The 18,993-nt window shown below is 60.0% G+C and overlaps 6 protein-coding genes across 7 annotated transcripts; 2 read left to right on the top strand and 4 right to left on the bottom strand.

Annotated features, from left to right (window-relative positions):
* Positions 1-981: 981 nt before the first annotated feature.
* Positions 982-3,355, bottom strand: JDV02_010860 (Ribonuclease H). Its single transcript, XM_047992601.1, has 2 exons — positions 2,471-3,355; positions 982-2,405 (listed from the first exon to the last, which is right to left on the bottom strand). The coding sequence occupies exons 1-2, from the start codon at positions 2,643-2,645 to the stop codon at positions 1,576-1,578; spliced, it is 1,005 nt and encodes a 334-aa protein (XP_047843798.1). The 5' UTR covers positions 2,646-3,355; the 3' UTR covers positions 982-1,575.
* A 496-nt stretch (positions 3,356-3,851) lies between these two features.
* JDV02_006415 (uncharacterized protein) lies at positions 3,852-6,690 on the bottom strand. Its single transcript, XM_047987808.1, has 2 exons — positions 5,385-6,690; positions 3,852-5,324 (listed from the first exon to the last, which is right to left on the bottom strand). The coding sequence occupies exons 1-2, from the start codon at positions 5,642-5,644 to the stop codon at positions 4,295-4,297; spliced, it is 1,290 nt and encodes a 429-aa protein (XP_047843797.1). The 5' UTR covers positions 5,645-6,690; the 3' UTR covers positions 3,852-4,294.
* A 4,811-nt stretch (positions 6,691-11,501) lies between these two features.
* On the top strand, positions 11,502-14,594 carry PFK26 (6-phosphofructo-2-kinase). Of its 2 annotated transcripts, XM_047987806.1 has the most exons (4): positions 11,502-11,619; positions 11,743-12,040; positions 12,123-12,969; positions 13,024-14,594. In XM_047987806.1, the coding sequence occupies exons 1-4, from the start codon at positions 11,589-11,591 to the stop codon at positions 13,879-13,881; spliced, it is 2,034 nt and encodes a 677-aa protein (XP_047843795.1). In that variant the 5' UTR covers positions 11,502-11,588; the 3' UTR covers positions 13,882-14,594. The 2 variants fall into 2 exon arrangements, with proteins under 2 accessions (XP_047843795.1, XP_047843796.1); XM_047987807.1 differs by having other exon boundaries at positions 11,502-12,969.
* sof1 lies at positions 14,355-16,031 on the bottom strand. Its single transcript, XM_047987805.1, has one exon. It carries the CDS (start codon positions 15,887-15,889, stop codon positions 14,552-14,554), a length of 1,338 nt encoding a protein of 445 aa, XP_047843794.1. The 5' UTR covers positions 15,890-16,031; the 3' UTR covers positions 14,355-14,551.
* Positions 16,032-16,182: 151 nt separating this feature from the next.
* On the top strand, positions 16,183-17,906 carry rpb3 (RNA polymerase II subunit 3). Its single transcript, XM_047987804.1, has 3 exons — positions 16,183-16,467; positions 16,536-17,104; positions 17,174-17,906. Exons 1-3 carry the CDS (start codon positions 16,396-16,398, stop codon positions 17,637-17,639), a joined length of 1,107 nt encoding a protein of 368 aa, XP_047843793.1. The 5' UTR covers positions 16,183-16,395; the 3' UTR covers positions 17,640-17,906.
* A 169-nt stretch (positions 17,907-18,075) lies between these two features.
* DIC1_2 (Mitochondrial dicarboxylate transporter) lies at positions 18,076-18,949 on the bottom strand (the record flags this gene model as incomplete). Its single annotated transcript, XM_047987803.1, has 2 exons — positions 18,076-18,160; positions 18,252-18,949. The coding sequence occupies 2 exons, from the start codon at positions 18,947-18,949 to the stop codon at positions 18,076-18,078; spliced, it is 783 nt and encodes a 260-aa protein (XP_047843792.1).
* Between the last annotated feature and the right edge of the window lie 44 nt (positions 18,950-18,993).

Genomic DNA, 18,993 nt, shown 5'->3' with positions numbered 1-18,993 from the left:
AGGCTCCAGTCCCGTCAGCCTGCTAGTAGCCAGCCACAGGGGCTGCCCAGCTCGGCAAGAGCGTAGTTACGTAGGTCGTTGAGAGGGCGATCAACCCGCAGCCGACAGTCATTGTTAGTGGAAACGACGGTTCGTTAGGTACAGACAGCAGCAGAGCAACAAGGAGCAGCAAACGCACCACCTCCACAATGATGGAACCCACTGTGACTCGACTCGCGCACTTCGCTGGGGGGAGGGAGAAACCCTAAAGTCAATCACCCCGCCCCGACGCCTCAGCGCCCGTCCGTCCGTCCCCCCGGGGCGCCGCTTCTCGCGAAAGGCGGCGAACACACGGTTCGTCGTCGTCGCCGTCGTCGGGCGTTCGGCTCCGCGGCCCTGCCGCTTTCCCCGCCCGGGCGCGGCGCACAAGACACGGCGGCCGGGGACCCGAGAGGTGAGCCAAAGTAGTAGTAGTCGTCGGTGCGAGTGAGACACGCAGCCGGTCCGCCGGCCGCCCTGTTCCTGCCGCAAAGGACAGGCCCGGCCGGGCCTCCCGTCCCGTCGTCACACACACACACACACACACACACACACACACACACTCACAGGGGGCCTGTCGCACGCCCGCCCGCCGCCGCCGCCAGGGCCTCGAGTGTCAGACCCCCGGCCCTGCTGCAGATTGCACTGCACGAACCAGGTGTGTAATAAGGAGGGTGCACTGTTGAGCCTCATCAGCTGCCGAGAACGGCTGACAGGCATATACGAAGACACATACAGAGACAGGGTTGTCTGACGCGCGCGTGTAATGTATTGAATGTATACCGGCAGTCGATGGATAGTATCAAGACTCAACCCCCCAGCTGCTACTCTCTTCGCGCTCGCCCCCTCGCCTTCCACGCCTCCCCTATATATACACATCTCATTCCCCCTATGTCACGCATTCCCACGCAACCTCCTCCTCCTCCTCCTCCTCCTCCTCCCCCTCCCTCGCTGGACTCCCAACCCCTCTTTCCTCGCAAGTCAAATCATCCCACGTACGCATCGTTCGACGGGGCCCCGCGCAGCCCAGTCTAAGCGCCCTCCCCCACGCCGTCTATGCTGTGCATTGTTCCATTGCAGGAAGACGAGGCCCCTCCGGACGAACGCTTCCCCTCTCCGACCTGCCAGCGGGCGAGCACCTGACGCGAGCAGGTTATGCGCGCAGACACAAAAAACAAAATCCCAAGACGTGTATGACTTGTCGGAAAATGACAGGACAAAACAAATCCCCGTGAAAAGATTAGAAGGTGTCACCGCGCGCGAGCGCCGGCGAAGCACAACGGCCCCAAGGCGCAGAATGATAAGACACACAGCAAGAAGGCCAGAGAGAGGTAGGAGGTGAAGAAAAAAGAGAAAGAGAGTACAAGTATGCACGCATGCGCGTCGCCTCCCGAAACCGTCCTGTCCGGCAACGCCCCAAAAAAAGCCCGCGTCACACCCACACACACACAGCGGGAAACGAAGAATCAGTCCGGAAGCACAAACCCCAACGACCAGCTCGCCCGATGACATGTCTACCATCCGCTGTCCAGCCCATTCTTTGCCGCTCGCCCCCTTTCACACCACGCCAATCTTGGCACCCCTCACGGCCAGGCGGTCCGCCGCCATGTTCCCTCTATCCGTGGCGTGGCCCTTGACCCAGTGGAAGTACGTTGTGCCGCCCACAAGAGTCCTCTGCTCTATCAGGTCAATCACCTGCTCGATGAGGTCCTTGTTCTTCACCATCTCGCCCGAAGCCGTCATCCATCCCTTCCGCTTCCATCCAGGTGCCCACTGCGTCACGCAGTTGATCGAGTACTGGCTGTCGCTGACAATCTGCACTGGCTGCGTCACCGGCGCGATCTGGAGCGCCCTCAGAATCGCCATCAGCTCCGCCCGCTGGTTCGTCTGCGGCTCGCCCGGCAGGCGCTCCGACACGTTGCGAGGGTCTCCGTCGCCGAAGAAGACGCCCACCCCGGCCCGCGACCCAGCCTTGCCGTTGGCGAGGCTGCTGCCGTCCGTGTAGATCTGCAGCACGTTGTCGCTGGGCTTCTTGATCGTCGACGTCGCCGTCTTGGAAGCCGCCGTCTTCTTCGTCGACTTGCTGGTGGTTGCATGTGCGGCCGCCACGATGGGCTCGTCGTCCACCATCTCGCCCAGAGCCTCGACGGCATCCCTGCTGCCGTATTGCCTAATGTACGCAACCGCCTCACTACGGTTGTCGAACCGCCTGTACTTGGGACCCTTGACACCCTTGATGGCCGCCGCCGCGTCACTCCAGTCCCTGTAGATGCCCGTGGGCGAGCCTACCGCCACGGCGTAGAAGCGGTCCGGCTCGTCGGCCGGCGCCGACACCTTCTTGCCTGCCGCAAACGCCTTTGCATCCTCCATGGACGTGAATGATTTGACTGGAGAACGGTCAGTGTTGAGTTCGCAGCGTGAGCGCACGCCTCTCGCACCACCGCAAACTTACATATCGCGCCCTTGAAACCGGTGGTCTGCTTGGAGCAGTCGGCGTAATTGAGGTACACGCCGGGCCGGAAGCCGACCTGGACGGCGTAGAATTTTTGCAAGTTGTCCATCTTGCGCTTCTTGACGGTGCTGGCCGCCACGGGCTCCGACCCAGGGGCGGATCTCTTCTTATTCATGGTGTCGCAGTCCCCTCTCGCTGCTGGCACTGCTGCTGGTAGTACTGCTGCTGCTCCTGCTGCTGCTCCTGCAGCACGCGGGGCGGTGGAGACGACGAGGAAGCCGAACAGAATCGACAAGTCAGAGCCGGCAAGACGTGCAGCAGCGTTTGCTCGCACCAATGTCGGCGCCGTGCGGGGGAGGATGCTTGCCCGTGTCAATGCTGCTGGTGCTGCTGGTGCTGCTGCTGGTGCTGCAGACGGGCGGCTGAGGCAGGCGACCAGTGGAGTTGCGCGCTGGTATTGCGGCTGCTTGGTGCTGCTGGTGCTAATGGTGCCTCAGCTTCTGCTGCCTAGGTACCTATTACCTGATATGCAGATACTGTTGCTGCCAACCGCTGGCCGGTACTCCGTAGCAGGTAAAGGAGAAAAAGTCCGCCGGCCGCCGTTTGGGCGCTGTCGTGTCGTCGGGGGGGTCGCACAAGGCAGTCTGTCGCTGGGCGAGTCCAGTCGTGGTCTGCTCACCAGTCAATCAAGGCGCATGCTGCTACTTTGCTGTTGGCGCCGCGGCGGGCTCGAAGGGGGGCTCTGTTTTTTTTCTCCCTCCGTCCGTTCTCACTCCTCTCCGGGGAGCTTCGAGCGCTACGTTGTCCGGTGAGTGCGTGGCGTGCGCGGATGCTGAAATGAAATGGGCGATGCCTGGGGCCGTGACGCGCTCTCGTCGTGAGTAGAGAGACACGAAGAGGAGAAAAGAAAACAGAGAGGAAGAGGTTATGCAGGCCACCACACACTGTCTGGCCGCCCTCGTGATGGAAGCAAAAGTCAATGAGGGGCCACCACCCTGGGCCAACTTTGGCGGGGCCTCAGGGGGGGGGGGGGGGCCGCGCCAGCATTCGCCAGGCCTCACCAAGCACCAAGCGCACTTCAAACCTTTTGGGAGGGGGGGGGGCCGAACACGCCGCCCACGACCCCCCCCCCCTCTTCCTTCTCCGTTCTCTCCCTCCACCTTTTCTCTTCCCTCCACCTCCCTCTCTCGCCTCTACCAAGTCTTAGTGAATCTCACTTCACCTGTCTCACGACTCACCCACGCGACATGCCGATGAGCTCGCCTAGTTGCCCACTCACCATTCCACACCATTGCTCCCTACATGAAATCATGCTCTCACGATATTCTTACCCTGCATCTCACGCCGCTGTGCCATCGCGCAGCGAAAAAGTTGCATGAAGCACTCAATTTCATCGCCAAAGTCTGTCTAAAGCAAATGCGACATTGTGTCCCAACTCCAGTCCTAGCCGTTCGCCTCGCCATGCCGAGTATGCAGTACACATCAAAAGTCGCCTCAAGCACTGCCAACCTTCTGAGCAGTGAGGACTATCTAAACCCCCTTCTGCTCGTCCTCCAAGTAGCTGTCCACCACAATGCAGTAGTCCACAGCCACACACGCTCCTCCAAACACCTCAACATAGCAATGGCATCGTATTAATTGTTGACATCGTCGTCGTCGACCACGTCGCTGCCGTCGTGTCCGTCCAAGTCGTCTCTCTTAACAAACGCAATCACCACGCGTGGCGGTCGCGAGGCTCACATGTTGGAGCGGCAGCCAGCCAGGCGCGGCATGGCGGACGGCGCGCAACGGTCGAGTCTCGCATGGACCTCGGAGGTGGTAATCCTAAACGTGAGTGGTTGGGTCGACGTGAGGCAGGTCGGGCACGCCCTTTCGCTCCCACTCCCACGCCAGCAGGCTCCAGTTGAGCTCGCGACGCCAAAAGAGTCCCAACCCTCGTCCACCTCCGTCAGGACGGTCATCTGAGCTCAATCCTCCGGTGCGGGGCATATGTCGGCTGAAAATCACCTTGCCCATCCGCGAGTGCAGAATTCCCATGGAGCAGGCAATGCACGGCTCGTGGGTCACGTACAGTTCAAGGCCGTGGCACAAATAGCCCTCTTTGTTCGGATGCTCCTGCAAGAAGCATCGGCGCTCAATGTCCAGAAGGGGTCGATCCTGGAACGCGTCGTAGCCGAGGTTGGCATGCTTGAACTCGACACCTGCCCCCCGACGTTCGTGGCGGACAAGCTTCTGGGCCACCATGCTGATAGCACGGAGGACGCAGTGCGTCATGGTGTTGATGGGGTTGCCCGTACCGTACTCCTGGTGCCAGCGTGCGTCCCCGGCAAGTCCAATGACATGGGATCCCTTGTCGTCACGAAGCACAACGACTGCTCCCATGGCTTCGCCGATGCCAGCTCTCTTGGCGTCGAGAGCCACGCGGTGGGCAAGAGCCATAAAGACGGGGGCGTCGTCCTTGAGATCGTCGGTGCCGCGGCCTACCATGCTAGGATGAGGTCCCAACGGGTTATTCTTGCGGTACACCGTGGGCCAAAACTGGGAAGACCACATGGCAGCCTGTACTTGCGAGGTTGGGGCCAGCAGGGGGATGGGGATAACGTGAAGGAATATATCCTGCTGGAGTCCCTCGATACTCGAGAGGGTTTGCACCACGACATCTCTGTCGAACTCCTTGACCTCACCAACAATGATGTAGATCCAGTTGGACTTGGCCGTATGGATCTGCCGTCCAGCGGGCGTGTCGTTCATGAACTGCGTCTTGATGTGTGCCGGTAGATCGGACGGCTTCGCGCAGGTGCGAAGGTGAGGCAGGGGGTTAGCGCTGCCTTCGGGTCGCAGGTTGCGCAGCGCCCTGGCAAAGTAGAGTTAATACACGCCGCAGGCCGTGCCGCAAAGGGCAGAGGCCACTTACGAGATCACGTCGTTGGCCGACTTTGTCGGTGCCCTCGTAATGTACGCCGTGACAATAGTGTGATCCTGGCGAACTTCCTGAGTTGTCTTCAGGGGGATCAAAACTCCGCTGGCGCGGTTCTTGTCTTTGAACTCGTCAATCAGCGGGTTTGGCGCGACTCCGACAAATTTTGGAGGCTCAGAGCCGGTCACAGCCGTCTCATTTGGTGCGTTGGCACCGGTGGCAAGGTTGTTGGCTGTCATCGTACCGAATGCCACCATACACCGTTTGCTGTGGCTGCGTACAATAGTGGCCGCACCGATGGGATCTCGACCCGATATCAGCGGCAATACGCGGTCGACAGAGGCGTCGGCAATGATGATGACTGCTATGAAGACTCCAAAAATCCGCAGGAGAGGAGCGCGGCCAAAACTGCTTCTCGCTTTTTGGGTGCCGGAAAAGCAGCTGAGGGAGGAGAAAGGTGAACAAGGAGGGACGACGACCAGGGGCCTGCCCAAAATAAGCGATCTCTTGATGTGAGATGATCTCCTCAGGTTGATTCTCTAGGAAATGGGTGGGGAGGAAGCCGTGTCCTGCAAAAAGCCGGCTATGGGTGATCGAAGCGTGGCAGGTGCTGGGTCTGGAAGCCGCGAAAGAGCAGCGTGTGGAAGGGCTGTATTGTCGTTTGCTAAGTGAGCAGCTCCCCACGATTTGGAAGCCGCGGGTTCTTAAATGAAACGCGTTGTGAGACCCGACAGGCTTCTGTGCTGCCGTGAGGGAGAAGGCGCGAGACGCGATAGAAGCTGTGCTGATGCCTCCAAGCTGCCCTCAAGTCCAGTCGATAGGGGAGCTGGGAGCCTCAAAGGGGTTTCACGAGTCTGAGGAAGTGGATGTAGATGTGTGGTGCGTTCTGGTGACGGGAGATGTTGTCAGTGTGTGAAAGGAAAGGAAGGATGTGTGTTTAGCTTGGGTGGCAGGAGGGAATAAAGAGAGAGTGAGTGGGAGAAAGTGGGCGGGGCTGGGGACGGCCAAGGACGGCGAATATGAACAGGCTCTTCCCAAGAAAATCTGCCAGGTGCGGGGGAGCCGTCGCCAGCTGGCAACGAGAGGCTGCCTTCCTAGAGCTGTTCCCCCGTGGCTGTACTTCGTATGCGCGAGCCTTCGAATGCCGTCAGCACGGCTGCGGGATGAGAAATGCTCTGGTTTTCGGGTTGTGAACCTCTAAACAACCCAGAAGCCCCCTTAGACGGCTACGAGGGAAGCAAAAAGCCGGCAGTCGATGGCTGGGCACCTTGGTCGCTATGAATATGGTGCGAGGATATCTTGAGCCTCAAGCTCGTCGTGATTTCTCTGCATCAGGATTGGACCGGGGGCGGTTTGAGGTGTGGCTGTGCGGATTGAACAGGACGCGTGTGGCGCAGAGGTGGTGCCTCACCAGCCACACCTTCTGGAAGCCCAGCTGTCTCTCTTCATTGCAGGGCCCAGCCCAGCCCAAACCAACCCAACCCACTGGCGTGCGGCGTGGAGATCGCTCACCATCCCGCCAGATGGGAATCGGAGCCAGTGGGTCTGGCTCGGGCGGGCCTGGCAGCCGCCTGCAGCTCGGTGTCGTTATCCCGAGAGATCCAGGACCAGGGCAAAATGGTTCACGGCGTCCAGGCAGCCAGGACCGGCATGAAGGAATGCGTGGACTTCTGGAACTGCCCTGACAGACTTGGCGCAGATCGGGCATCACGTATATATAGAATGAGCAGCGGCGGGGTTTGATTCACGGCCTGTTTCCACCTCATAATGCACACTCTGCGCTCATTAGCAAATCCGCTGACTGGACGCGCGTTGTCGAGGTTTCGGGCCACCCGTGACGCTGGGCAAGCAAATGCGATGATGGCGCCGAGACGCAAACTGTCATGTATGCGTTTGCGATGTGTTGAGCGAGGCGACATCTCGCCGCCGGCGGTTGCCCTCGAAACTCCCTCCCGTCTACAGAGACCCTTACCCAAAGGCCTGAAGCGAGCTACCTGGTAGAGGTACGCAACAAGGCACTTCCAGAAGTGGTGCTGCACGCGGGCCAAGTCTGGTTCATGCGAGAATAGCATTGGCTCGCGTATCTCTGCCAGCTGCAGGCATGTTGCATCGGCGTCATGTCGCATCATCTGGCGGGCCGCCCGCCTTGTGCCAGGGCGCCCCAAGCAACCCGTTTCGTTCCTGGTTTCGTCAGACTGAATTAATGGGAAGGAAACCAGCCTGGCCTCGTGTAACGTGTCTTGTTCGTCCGCCGACCGGCCTTTGTCAACCCTTCCCTCTCTGGACTTGGGCTGCTGGACGAGCACTCGCGGCACCACCTCAACGGGAAACACCATCGCGGGAGAGCGCACGAGATGCTCCGTGGCCACTCAGGGCAGGCTGGGCGGCAGACGGAAGATGGACGATGGACCAGTCGCTGTACGTATGTGCGTGGTGCTGCTGTCTTACCTCAACGCGTCATACCTACGACGTTCTGCATGGACAGACACCACCTCATCAACCTCAGCCCATGCCGAATATTCCAGCTGTCTCACTCTGGGACTGGTGCTCGGCCAGCGCGACTGACTGTTGAGCACCCGCACCCGCTCAGCCCGGCAATTCACCACCCTCTACTGTTGAGGAACTACGTACGTACTCACTAATGAGCCCCGACGTCTGTGCCCATGGCCCCAGTCCTGGGACGCCGGGCAGCCAAACACATTTGGGCTAGATGAAACTCGTCGGGAGCGGCCTGACCCTCGAGGGTCCTGCTGCACGACCCCAAGCGCACGGTGAGGTGATTTATTTAAGCATAGATTCAAAGTTTCCCCGTTCCAATCTGCGCTGCGACGCTATTTCTGTTGAGGCGACAGGTCTCAGGTGTCGCAGCGAGGCGAGCGAAGGTCTGGTTGAGGTGCAACAGCCGTAGGTCTGGATCGGTTTCGGAGGGCCCAGGCAACGAAGATCCTCCCTGGAGCGGGAGCAGGGACAGGCGGACGAGCAGTCCTGGCCGGGCCGCTCCACGGGCTGCTAAAGATGGCACAGGCACCTGTCCTTGTTGTTGTCGAGTTTCGTCGGGCCGCTCATACGTACCGGAGACAAGGCACGGGGGTGTGGCCAGCAGCGACTTGGCTCTGGGCAGATGGTGGTGACTGCGTCGAGGAGGTGGTCAGCTCGTGCCTAATAGGTAAAGAAGACACCACGCAATGGGAGCGGGAAGCCGGGACCAGGTCTCCTGCGAGGGCCCGGGGCACCGAGCGAGCGCGTAAGCCACCGCGTAACGCGAGCCATGCTGGTGGTGGTCGCGGTGGGGTGTCTCATTCTCCCCAGCACTCACTAGATGATGGATGTGTGGATGACGGATGAGTTTTTGTTGAAGCAATTACGCAAAGATCGGGGGTAATGGGCGACACAATCAATTACTACAACCACTATACTTCGTACTACCGACATGAGCGTGTCTCGTGTCTTATCAGTGCCACCGCACTGCCAAGTCCAGCGTCTGCAGGGGTGGCACACGCAGAGTGGAAGGTAGTACCTAGTGCGTACTAGGTACCTACTAGTTAGGTAGCAGCTAGTAAGGAGACAGGCAGCCATTACCAGCACCAAGCCAGGTACTACCTACCTACCAGAGGAACAGCAGCTAGAGCAGCCACGGCACTGGCGGCGCCGCTCGTAGTGCACCAGGACAGGGCAAACCTACCTAGTACTAACGCAGGCAGCTGGCGGGCCACTGGAGGCGCGGGGTCCGCACGTGGGGATGAGTCGATTGGGGTGCCTGTCGGGCGGCGACATCGGAGAGGAGGCTGGAATGGAGCTGCGATACTACGTACGAGCAAGTACGGTTCGATCAGAGCGCCGTGCTCTATTGCAGCCCGCGGTTCCCCGCGATGGAGTCTTCGCGCTCGCGGGGATTAACTGTTTGCTCCTCACACCTATGGTCGCTTCGCATGGGGGGGGGGGGCGCCTGCAAGTGCGCATTAGCAAGCAGCTACGAATCCGCCGGGCGTGACGGGCCGGGGGCGAGCGAAGGAACCTGGGGGAGGGAGATGACGGAGGACAGGCCCGATGACGAGGGAGGCGACGCCGGACGGATGTCCTCCATGTTCATGCAAGACAGACTGGCAGGCAGGCAGGGAGACGCACTTCCGCACAAAGTCCGCTCCGCGACCATCGAGCAGCCAGCCCGCCCCCAACCAACAAGACAGACAGACAGACAGACAGACTGCAAGGCAAGAGCGGCGGTGCTTGCTCTGTTAGTCCTCGTCCAGGCGCTGCGAGACCGAACACACACTGGCGCGACTCCCGCTGCAAGTCGCCTACCACGTACAACAGAAGTGGGCAAGCGGACCGACTGCGGCGCGGGAGCAGGCGTCGCCCGATGCAGGTGCGGCAGCTCTCATCAACGGATACTCATCCAAGCCCAGCATCTGTTGTTGCCGACTACCGCGACACACGCACACACCAACCATCTTCGCAGTGCGTACTGTACCTTTATGTACGCAACTCACGAGCTGGACCCTGATCGTTTGAGATGGGGACCCCCCCCCCCCCCCCCAGTCGGGCCCTGGCCAGGTCATCCATCCATCCACCAATGCTTCATCAGGGCATGCCCGTCCGCCAGCCCCCCCGGCCGGGGCCCTAGCATCCGGGCCTGCCCCAGCTCGCTCATCACCGCCAACGGATACAGCTCGGTGCAGCCCCGGGCGTGGGAGGTGACCGACGGCGCATCAGCGCCTCAGCGCGCGCCCCCGTCGTAGCAGGACAGCCTCCTCCCCGAAACCTCGAGCGCGCGGCAGCCTTTCCACGGTGATCAGGCCGTGACACGGGCAGGTGGGGGTCCCAGTCGCAGAGGTGAGGTGAAGATGCAACATGTGTGAGATGCATTAGCAGACATTTGCCCGGCTTCTTGTTGGGGATCTTCTTTAAGAGGCGCCGCGTCCACAAGTGCCGCGCATGTCTTGCCGTTATCATCAACAAGTCTTGACAACGCCGCTGCGAATATCAACCCCTCGAGCTCCCCGCCCCTGGCTCTCTGTCCCCATTCTAACATAGTCAGGAGCAGTGCCGCATGAGAGTACGCGCTCCAACAGCTTGTTATGCAGTAGGTGGGCTCGCCGAGTGAACTCTATTGCGCACTTTCGCCTTTTAGACAGTCAATTTTTGCGGCGACGTTCACGCAGGCTACCTACAATATACGAAGTACGCACACTTTGCGCGCCACCAAAGCCATCACCAACCCAAGGCGATCCCATATATCACACACAGCATTGCCTCCCGCTCGCTAGCTCGTTTGTTCTCCCCCAACTCGATCAGACCAGCTTCTTGTTCAGCAAGCGAGCCTGGTCTCACCCACTCATCACCCCAAAAACTCGCCCACCACAGCTTTCCGGTCCACATCAACGGCACCTTCTCGGCGCACCAACACAACCCACCGGCACAGCACCACGTTTTGGGGCCCTCTGTCACTCCATCTATCTGGCCACGTTTTTTTCTTCCATTGCAGCACAGCATCTTCGCACGCGGGTTCGCCGGAAGAACCTCAGCCCCAGTTTGCGCGTGGCCCAGTCGAGTGCGAGCGAGCGAGGCGGCATCGCCGGTCACCGACGCCGAGTCAGCAGCGTGCCAACGCAGGTCCCTGAACCGGCACTTCAAATTTGCGTGTCTCCTCCGCTGGGTGAGGTGAGTGTGAAGTGAGTGTCCGCCCTGCCTGCCACCCGCGGACATGGACGGCGACGGAGCCCGCCCCGGAATCAATGACTGGTCCAGGGCCACTAGGCTCACCTGTCTTCAGGGCTAACTTTGGCCTGACAGCGCCTCGCGTCGACCACCTAAACTCAGCGCCCGAAGAAGCGTCCAGCTCCACCTGCGCCCTCTGCGGTAGGCACTCAGGGCACTCACTACCAACGTACCTTGGCCACTTATTCAGCGGGCAGGGCCCCACTGCGTCCATCCATTCGGTCGCCCCACGAGCCGGTTTCGCTGGCCCAGCTGAACCCTTGGACGTCATTGGACAGGGATCCTCCTCCCACCACCACAACCACCACCCCCAGCACACGCCTGCTGCACGCCCAAGAACGCCCACACGCCTTGGTGGCTCTTGACTTGGCTGGACGTGGGCTGTTTGAGAGCAAGTGGCAGGCGCACGCACGCCCGTCTCCCCGCCGGCCCTTCCTGACCTCCAGCAACTTGGTTTTCTTCTCTCTTGCACCAACATCCCAGATGCCAGCCGTAGTGTCCATACCCAGACAAGGTGTGTCTTGACCTTTGTCTACCCTTCATCTGCTCTTTACACTCTCGTCTCGCCGCTCCCACACGGCGGCTTCTGTACTCTTTTGGAACAGTCACTCACATTTTTTTTTCCTCCTCGACTTAGACGTGGGCCAGAGGCAAGCCAAGCAATCGGCCCTAGCCAAGCTTGTCATGCACGGGTCGTTGGCCTCATCATCGCCACCTACTGCCTCGCCCACGACTTCGGAGCCGGACCATAGCTTAGCTGTGCTGCCGCCGTCCGCTGTCGGATATGGCCATCCTACGCCCGGCTATGCGGTGCCCGCAACGTCGGCGCCAGGCCCTGTCCCGGCCATGGCGCAGGCCATGCGCATCATAAAGGACCTGACGGACACGCCGCAGTCCCAGAGCGTCACTTCGACCGCACCCAGTTCTCCGCGCATGTAAGCGACCTTGACTTACCCGTGCCTCACCGGCGGCGCGCTCCTACCGGCCACAGCCGTGGCTTACAAAGACTTTTTGCAGGCCTCCTCAGCGCCAAAATTCGGGCAGTCAAACTCCCCGAGTCCGTCCTCATGCGACGACGCTTAATATCCCCGGCATGACGCGGTCTCGCGTGTCCCCCGACGGCCGCATCCCCCAGCGTGATGTTGCTGCCAAGCTAGTCATCGTCATGGTTGGCCTGCCCGCGCGTGGCAAATCTTACATCACCAAGAAGTTGCAGCGCTACCTCTCATGGCAGCAGCACGATTCGAGGATCTTCAACGTTGGAAATAGAAGGCGACACGCCGCTGGAATTAAAGTCTCAGCAAAGGCCAAGTTGGCACCCGAGCCCGACTGCCTCGATCCGCCTGTTCGCGCCGCCAAGATTCTGCTCAACGGTCTTCCTCCTCCAGCTGAGGAGCTCAGCCCTGCAACGTCGGAGCCTACGACGCTCAACCTCGACAGTCCTAGTGTGGACCAGGATGCTGACCAGTCAGCCAAGTTCTTCGACCCTAAGAATGCAAAGGCGTCCGCCCTACGGGACCAAGTTGCGATGGAAACGTTGGACGAGCTGCTGGACTACCTCCTGAACCAGGGAGGCGCTGTTGGAATCTTGGACGCTACCAATAGTACCCTGGAGCGGAGGCAGCACATTGTTGAACGCATCAGGGAGCGCGAACCTAAGCTCGGCATCCTTTTCATTGAAAGTATCTGCAGGGACCAGCACCTCCTCGAAGCCAACATGCGCCTCAAGCTCTCGGGTCCTGACTACCGCGACAAGGACCCTTTGAAGTCCCTCGAAGACTTCAAGGCCCGAGTTGCCGCGTATGCCAGCGCCTATGTGCCCCTCGGGGACTATGAGGAGGACCATGACCTGCAATACATTCAGGTTGGTCATTTGCCGCCGTCTTTCCGATTTGTCAAGGATTAACAGATCTTCTAGATGGTTGATGTGGGCCGCAAGCTTGTGCAGCACAGGCTCAAGGGCTTCTTGAGCGGCGGAATTAGCACGTATCTCTCCAGCTTCAACCTTGCTCCCCGACAGATTTGGATTACACGACACGGGCAAAGTATCGACAATGAGCTGGGCAAGCTCGGTGGCAATTCGCCGCTGACGGAACGCGGCCACTGCTACGGCCTCGCCCTCTACCGCTTCATCACTCAAAAGAGAAAGGAGTGGCTTATGGAGCAGAAAAGCAAGATGGCCCAGGCTACATTTCCTCCTCAGCCTGGTGACAACACCCCTCCGTACCCCGATATGAATCGGGATCTTGACGAGAAGAACTTTTGCGTCTGGACATCAATGCTTCAGCGAAGCGTCGAGACTGCCGAGTATTTTGATGCTGATGACGATTACGACGTCAAGAATTGGGAAATGCTCAACGAACTTAACTCCGGCCAATTTGAGGGCATGACCTACCAAGAGATCGCCAAGAAGTATCCCGAAGAGTTTCACAGGCGATCTCAGGACAAGCTCAACTACATCTACCCGGGCGTCGGTGGCGAGGGTTACTTGCAGGTTATCAGCCGCCTGCGCGACATGGTCCGGGAGATTGAGCGCATCACGGAGCATTTGCTCATCATCGGGCACCGCTCGGTGTGTCGCGTCCTCATGGCGTACTTCATGGACCTGACTCGCGAGGACATTACCGACATGGACGTTCCACTGGGAATGCTTTACTCGATTGAGCCAAAGCCGTACGGAATCGCCTTTCACGCCTACAAATACGACGAAGCCCGCGGCTGGTTCGAAGAGCTGCCCAACTATAAGCCACAGAAGGCCACTCGCGGCAGCGTTTGAACTGCCAAATCACGATACCCACCACACATGATTTTACGACCTGATAAAGATTTTTTTCGTCTGGAGCGTGTACAACAGCAAACAATCAACACTGTCGCACTACTGTGAGAATTAGCACCGGCGTTTAGTTTCAGGAGATGGATTGCTTTTAGACGGGGTCCACGGCAGCAGACACGAAAGACGTCTCATGTTCACGACGTTCCCAGAGCTGGGAGGCTTAGGCCGGTTGCGTGCGTTGATTCAAGGACAGCGGTGCGTGATTTGCGTGTCAATGCGGCAGCGGGTTCACTCAGTCACTTCACTCGGCGTTTACTATCGGAAACCTGTGATATGCGACGACTACATTGCCGGGGGTATATGGGTGGTCCAAGAGACGGTAACTGCGAACTGGTGTCATCTAACCGTGGTCTACTTGTGCGCGCGGGGAGCGCAGTTCACGGCTTTCGCTGCTTGTCACTGAGGCGAACATGTGACGAGAATTTGCGATATCATTATGTATGACTACCTCTTCTGTGTCTCGAGCAACTACGCCACCGAGTAGCTGCAAGTGCTGTTCAGATATCAAGGGCCCCACGAAGGCTTCCTATATAAAAATTGCGATCCTTAACGCCGTGCCATGCGTATCACCAGATTTGCAGCCAAGAAAAGCAAAGACCAAGCCGGGATTTTTCTATTTCTCCTTTGCCAGCACCATCTTTTGTCTTTCGCTCTTGCGCCGCTCGAACTGCTTCTTGGTGTGCCGGCGCTCGTTCTCCTCCTTGCGCTTGATGCTCTTGATCTCCTGGGACTTGATCTCGGCGGCCTTCTTGAGGACCTTGGGAATGTGGCGATGGCGCTTGATGCGGCGGACCTCGGGCATGTGAGAGTAGCGGTTGACGAGAGCCTCGTTGTACTCGAGTGCTTGGCGGTGACGGGCCGACTTGACACCCTGGCGCTCCGAGGCGTTTGCGCGCCAGAGGCGGATGTTGCCGTCATCGGAACCGGACAGGATGTACTTGTTGTCGGGGGTCCAGCGGGCGGCCATGACGCGCTGCATGCGCTTGGTGTGGTAGATGTCGCGGGAGTGGCCCTGGTCGCGTTTCCAAAGGCGGACAGTGCGGTCCCACGAGGCGGAGACGAGCTCCTCGCCGGTGGGGGAGAACTCGACGTCCATGACGGCGGCAACATGGTCCTTGAGGACGTTGAGGGCGCGGTCGAAGCGGCGCATGTCGAAGAGGTAGAGGTTGTGGTCCTCGGAGGCGGTGGCGAGATTGAAGGCCTCCATGGGGGACCAGGCGATGCGGTTGGTGGCGAAGTTGAGGATGGTCTTGGTGACGGGAGTCGAGGTGCGCAGGTCGTAGATGACGACGGAGCGGTCGGTGGAGCAGGAGGCGAGGACGGACGTCTCGACATAGTTGAAGGCGACATTGGTGATGGTGTCGGTCGAGGTGGGCCAGTGCAGTACTTCTGGCGCGGCGGTGTGCTTCTCGAGGTCGTATATAGAAATGACGCTGGAAGCGGCGGCGAAGGCGTTCTTCGAGCGGTGGTGGGACAGGCTGGTAAAGGCGCCGGATCCGAGCCACGACGAGATGGGCGCGGCCTCGCTGGGCGTGTTGTACGGATCGAACAGCTTGACGGTGCGGTCGGCGGCACACGTCAGGAGCTTCTGGTCGCGCGTCCACTCGAGACCCTTGACGATGTTCTCGTGGGCGCTCGTGTGCCAGACCTCGTCCCTGTCCGTCAGGTCCCAGACCTTGACGACGCCGTCGCCACTCCCGCTGGCGAAGCGCTGTAGCGAATTGGGGTCCTTGGCGATGGAGTAGACGCCGTCGACGTGCCCACGGCCGAGCTGGGCGACGAACGGCGCGGCATGCATTCGCTCGAGCTTGACGGCGTTGACGGCGCGCTGGTACTCGCGGGCGCGCTCGAACGGGTGCAGCGCCGAGTCGAGGTTGCGCGGCTGCTTGGCCACGTCGGACCCGGGCGCCTGGTGGGACGCCACGGACCGGCTGAGGGCCTTGATCTTCATGTCGGGCGTCGCTGCGGCCGCAACGGTGCTGGCAATCGTCAACCGGGGGGCAGGGTGGGCAGCGAGCAATGAGATGTGCCGTCGAAGCGAGCGAGATCGGTCCAGGAATTGAGGTTCCGAAATTTCCCAATGTGAGTTGAGGTTGGGCAGTTTGGCGGGGGATATTTTTTTGCTTATCGGGTGTCGCTGCAAGGCGATAAGCCGGTGCTGACTAAGGCACCGTGGCGCTGTGCGGGCAACCGCAAGGGATCTCTTTCCCAGGGACTTGAAGCGCCGCCTGCCACATCCTGGCAAGCCTTCCTCTCACCCCAACTTCTTTCACGCCTTCACGCCTTCACGCCTTCACCCTCGCGACTCGCGACTCGCGACGACTGCCGCGCACCCGACGACTACAACTACTACGACGATAACAAAATCGAGAAACGACACGGTGCGCGATCCGACTAAGGGCTCCCTGCGAGCGGAACAAGTCACGGTCGCAGCCGCGACCGGTCTGAGCGGCCGAGATGGACGGTATGGACTACGACCCGATGGTGATGGATGGGGAGCCAGAGCAGCCCCAAGTAAAGATCTCAGCGGTACGGGAGCCCCTATGGCACGCATCTGCATTGTGTTTTGGAGAAAAGTTGGCTGACAAGGAGTCCAGGCCGACAGCACGCGCGTCGACTTTGAGCTTTCCAAGACGAACCTCTCCTTCGCCAACTCGATACGTCGCATCATCCAAGCCGAAGTGCCGACCATTGCCATCGACCTGGTCGAGGTCGAGGTCAACAACTCCGTATTGGCTGACGAATTCATCGCGCACAGGCTGGGCCTCATCCCGCTTAGCTCCAAGGGCGTCAACGAGCTCAACTACTCGCGCGACTGCGACTGTGAGCAGTACTGTGAGCAGTGCAGCGTCACGCTGACCCTGCACGCCAAGTGCACGAGCGATCAGATTATGAAGGTGTACGCGCGTGACCTCGTCGTCGACGGCCGCCACGCGAGCTCTGTCGGCAGCCCCGTCATAACCGACCCCGAGGGACTCGGGTGCCTCATCGCTAAGCTTCGCGAGGGCCAAGAACTGAAGCTGTCATGCATCGCCAAGAAGGGTATCGCCAAAGAGCACGCAAAATGGATGCCTACGTCTGCCGTTGGCTTCGAGTACGATCCGCACAACAAGCTGCACCACCTCGACCTATGGTACGAGAACAATACCGACCCCCAGAAGGAATGGTAAGCCGCCGCAGCAGAGCACTCCATCCTACCGCCTCGCCGCGACCAAGGCTAACGGTATGTAATCAGGCCGAAGAGCAAGTACGCGGAGTGGGAAGAGCCCCTGCAGGAAGGCGAAGCGTTCAACTACGATGCCATGCCGGAGCGGTTCTACTTTGAGGTGGAGGCGTCCGGGACCATGGAGCCCGACCAAATTGTGCAAGGAGGAATAAGAGTTCTCCAGCAGAAGATTGGCGCGCTTCTCAAGGGTCTCGACCCGAAGAAATACGGTGGTGAAGACGCCGACATGGACGGCCCGCGGAGTCCAGACATGAATATGGACGGCGGCACCACTCCCTGGCAGGATCAGGGTTATACGACTCCGTACGGCGGCAACATGACGGCCTACGGCGGCGGCAACACGGCTTACGGCGGCGCGCCGGGCACGTCGTACGGAGGGGCTGGCACCGCGTACGGGGGCGGAGCAGGCACGTCGTACGGTGGAGGAGGCTCGTATGGGAGCACCACGCCGTACGGTCAGCCGTCGTGGCAGTGAGTTTGGCGTTTGGGGGGCCGGGGCGCTCGGGCGGTGGGCGGTCTCGAAAATTGGGTCGGCGCGGTCTGGTATGCTTCCAAGGGCCTTTGTAAACTAAACTGGGAACCACGGACGGGGTAGATATGATCCGTGCACGCGGCGCCCGGAAGCAACGCTCGCGGATGGCGGATACATTGCGTGCGCTTGTAAGTCTATGCGTATTCTCTAATCAAGCGGTGCCTTCGCTTGTCTATTCCACGGCCTTTTTTGAATGTTATGAATGTCCGCGTCAGAAGATGCAGAAAGTCAATCTGCCGTACAGTAAAGCCGTTTTATGCATTGTCGCCCGTCTAAATCGCAACGCCGTCTATACATGCGCGGTCCCCGACACCATGAGGGAGAAATTACAGAACAACAAAATGAACAACCGCAGGGTGGATGGTGCTAAGGAAGAAAATCACAGCTTGCGCTCGTCGATGCCCTTGACCTGTCTATATGCTTTGCGGTGCATCTCTAGGAAGATGAATGTGCAAATGGTGTGCCTGGTTGGGGGACTGTTAGAACACCTAGAAAGAAAGAAAGTGTATGGCTTGCGCCATGATATGGGGAAGAAAATAAAGGGGGACAACTCACGGCCCTAAGCGCAGGAAGCTGGGGACCCAGCCCTTGAACATCCAGCCTATGCCGTCGGCCTTGTAGGCGTCGCCGACGACGCGGAGGATGCTCTGGTGGTGGGCCGAAGACATGACGCGGGTCTTGATGACGTCGATGGGGCTGGTGGCGGTGGCAGCGGCCAGGCCGGCGAGGAAGGAGGCGGCGAAGTGGGTGGTGAGGTTGTCGCCCATAGGGGTGTAGGTCATGAGCAGGCGCTTGAAGGTGTCGTAGGTGGCGAGCTGGCCGGCGGTCATGACGGCGGCGCGGCTGCTGTTGGGGAGCCACCCGCGGAAGAAGCTCAGGGGGCCCTCCTCGCGGGCCATGCGGGCCATGCCATCGACGGCGTGGCGGTAGTTGCGGCGCTCGGCGGGGGGCAGGGCGGCGTCGTGCTGCATGCGGACGTTGAGGACGTCGGCGAAGTTGCCGGCGACGCCGCCGAGGAAGCCGGAGCCCATGGCCATGGCCATGAGGGCGGGGAAGGCGGGCTCGCGGCCGGGCGGCAGGGTGCGCGCGTATCGCGCCTTGAGCTCCTCGTAGACGCCGAAGCGGACCGTCGAGTAGGTGAGCTGGCGCAGGAGGGAGGCGGAGATGCCGCTGTAGAGGGCGAGCGGGCCGTCGTTTTTGACGATGTGGACGAAGGTGCCGCTCATGTTCTTGGGCGCGTCGCCCTTGCGCATCTGCAGACGGACCTATTCGCGCGGTTGGGGTTTGGTAAGTTTAT

Source organism: Purpureocillium takamizusanense, chromosome 5, assembly GCF_022605165.1.
Source record: "Purpureocillium takamizusanense chromosome 5, complete sequence".
Classification (NCBI taxonomy): Eukaryota; Fungi; Ascomycota; class Sordariomycetes; order Hypocreales; family Ophiocordycipitaceae; genus Purpureocillium; species Purpureocillium takamizusanense.
The sequence above is the reverse complement of the archived record's forward strand: the minus strand, read 5'-3'. Positions and strand labels throughout refer to the sequence as shown.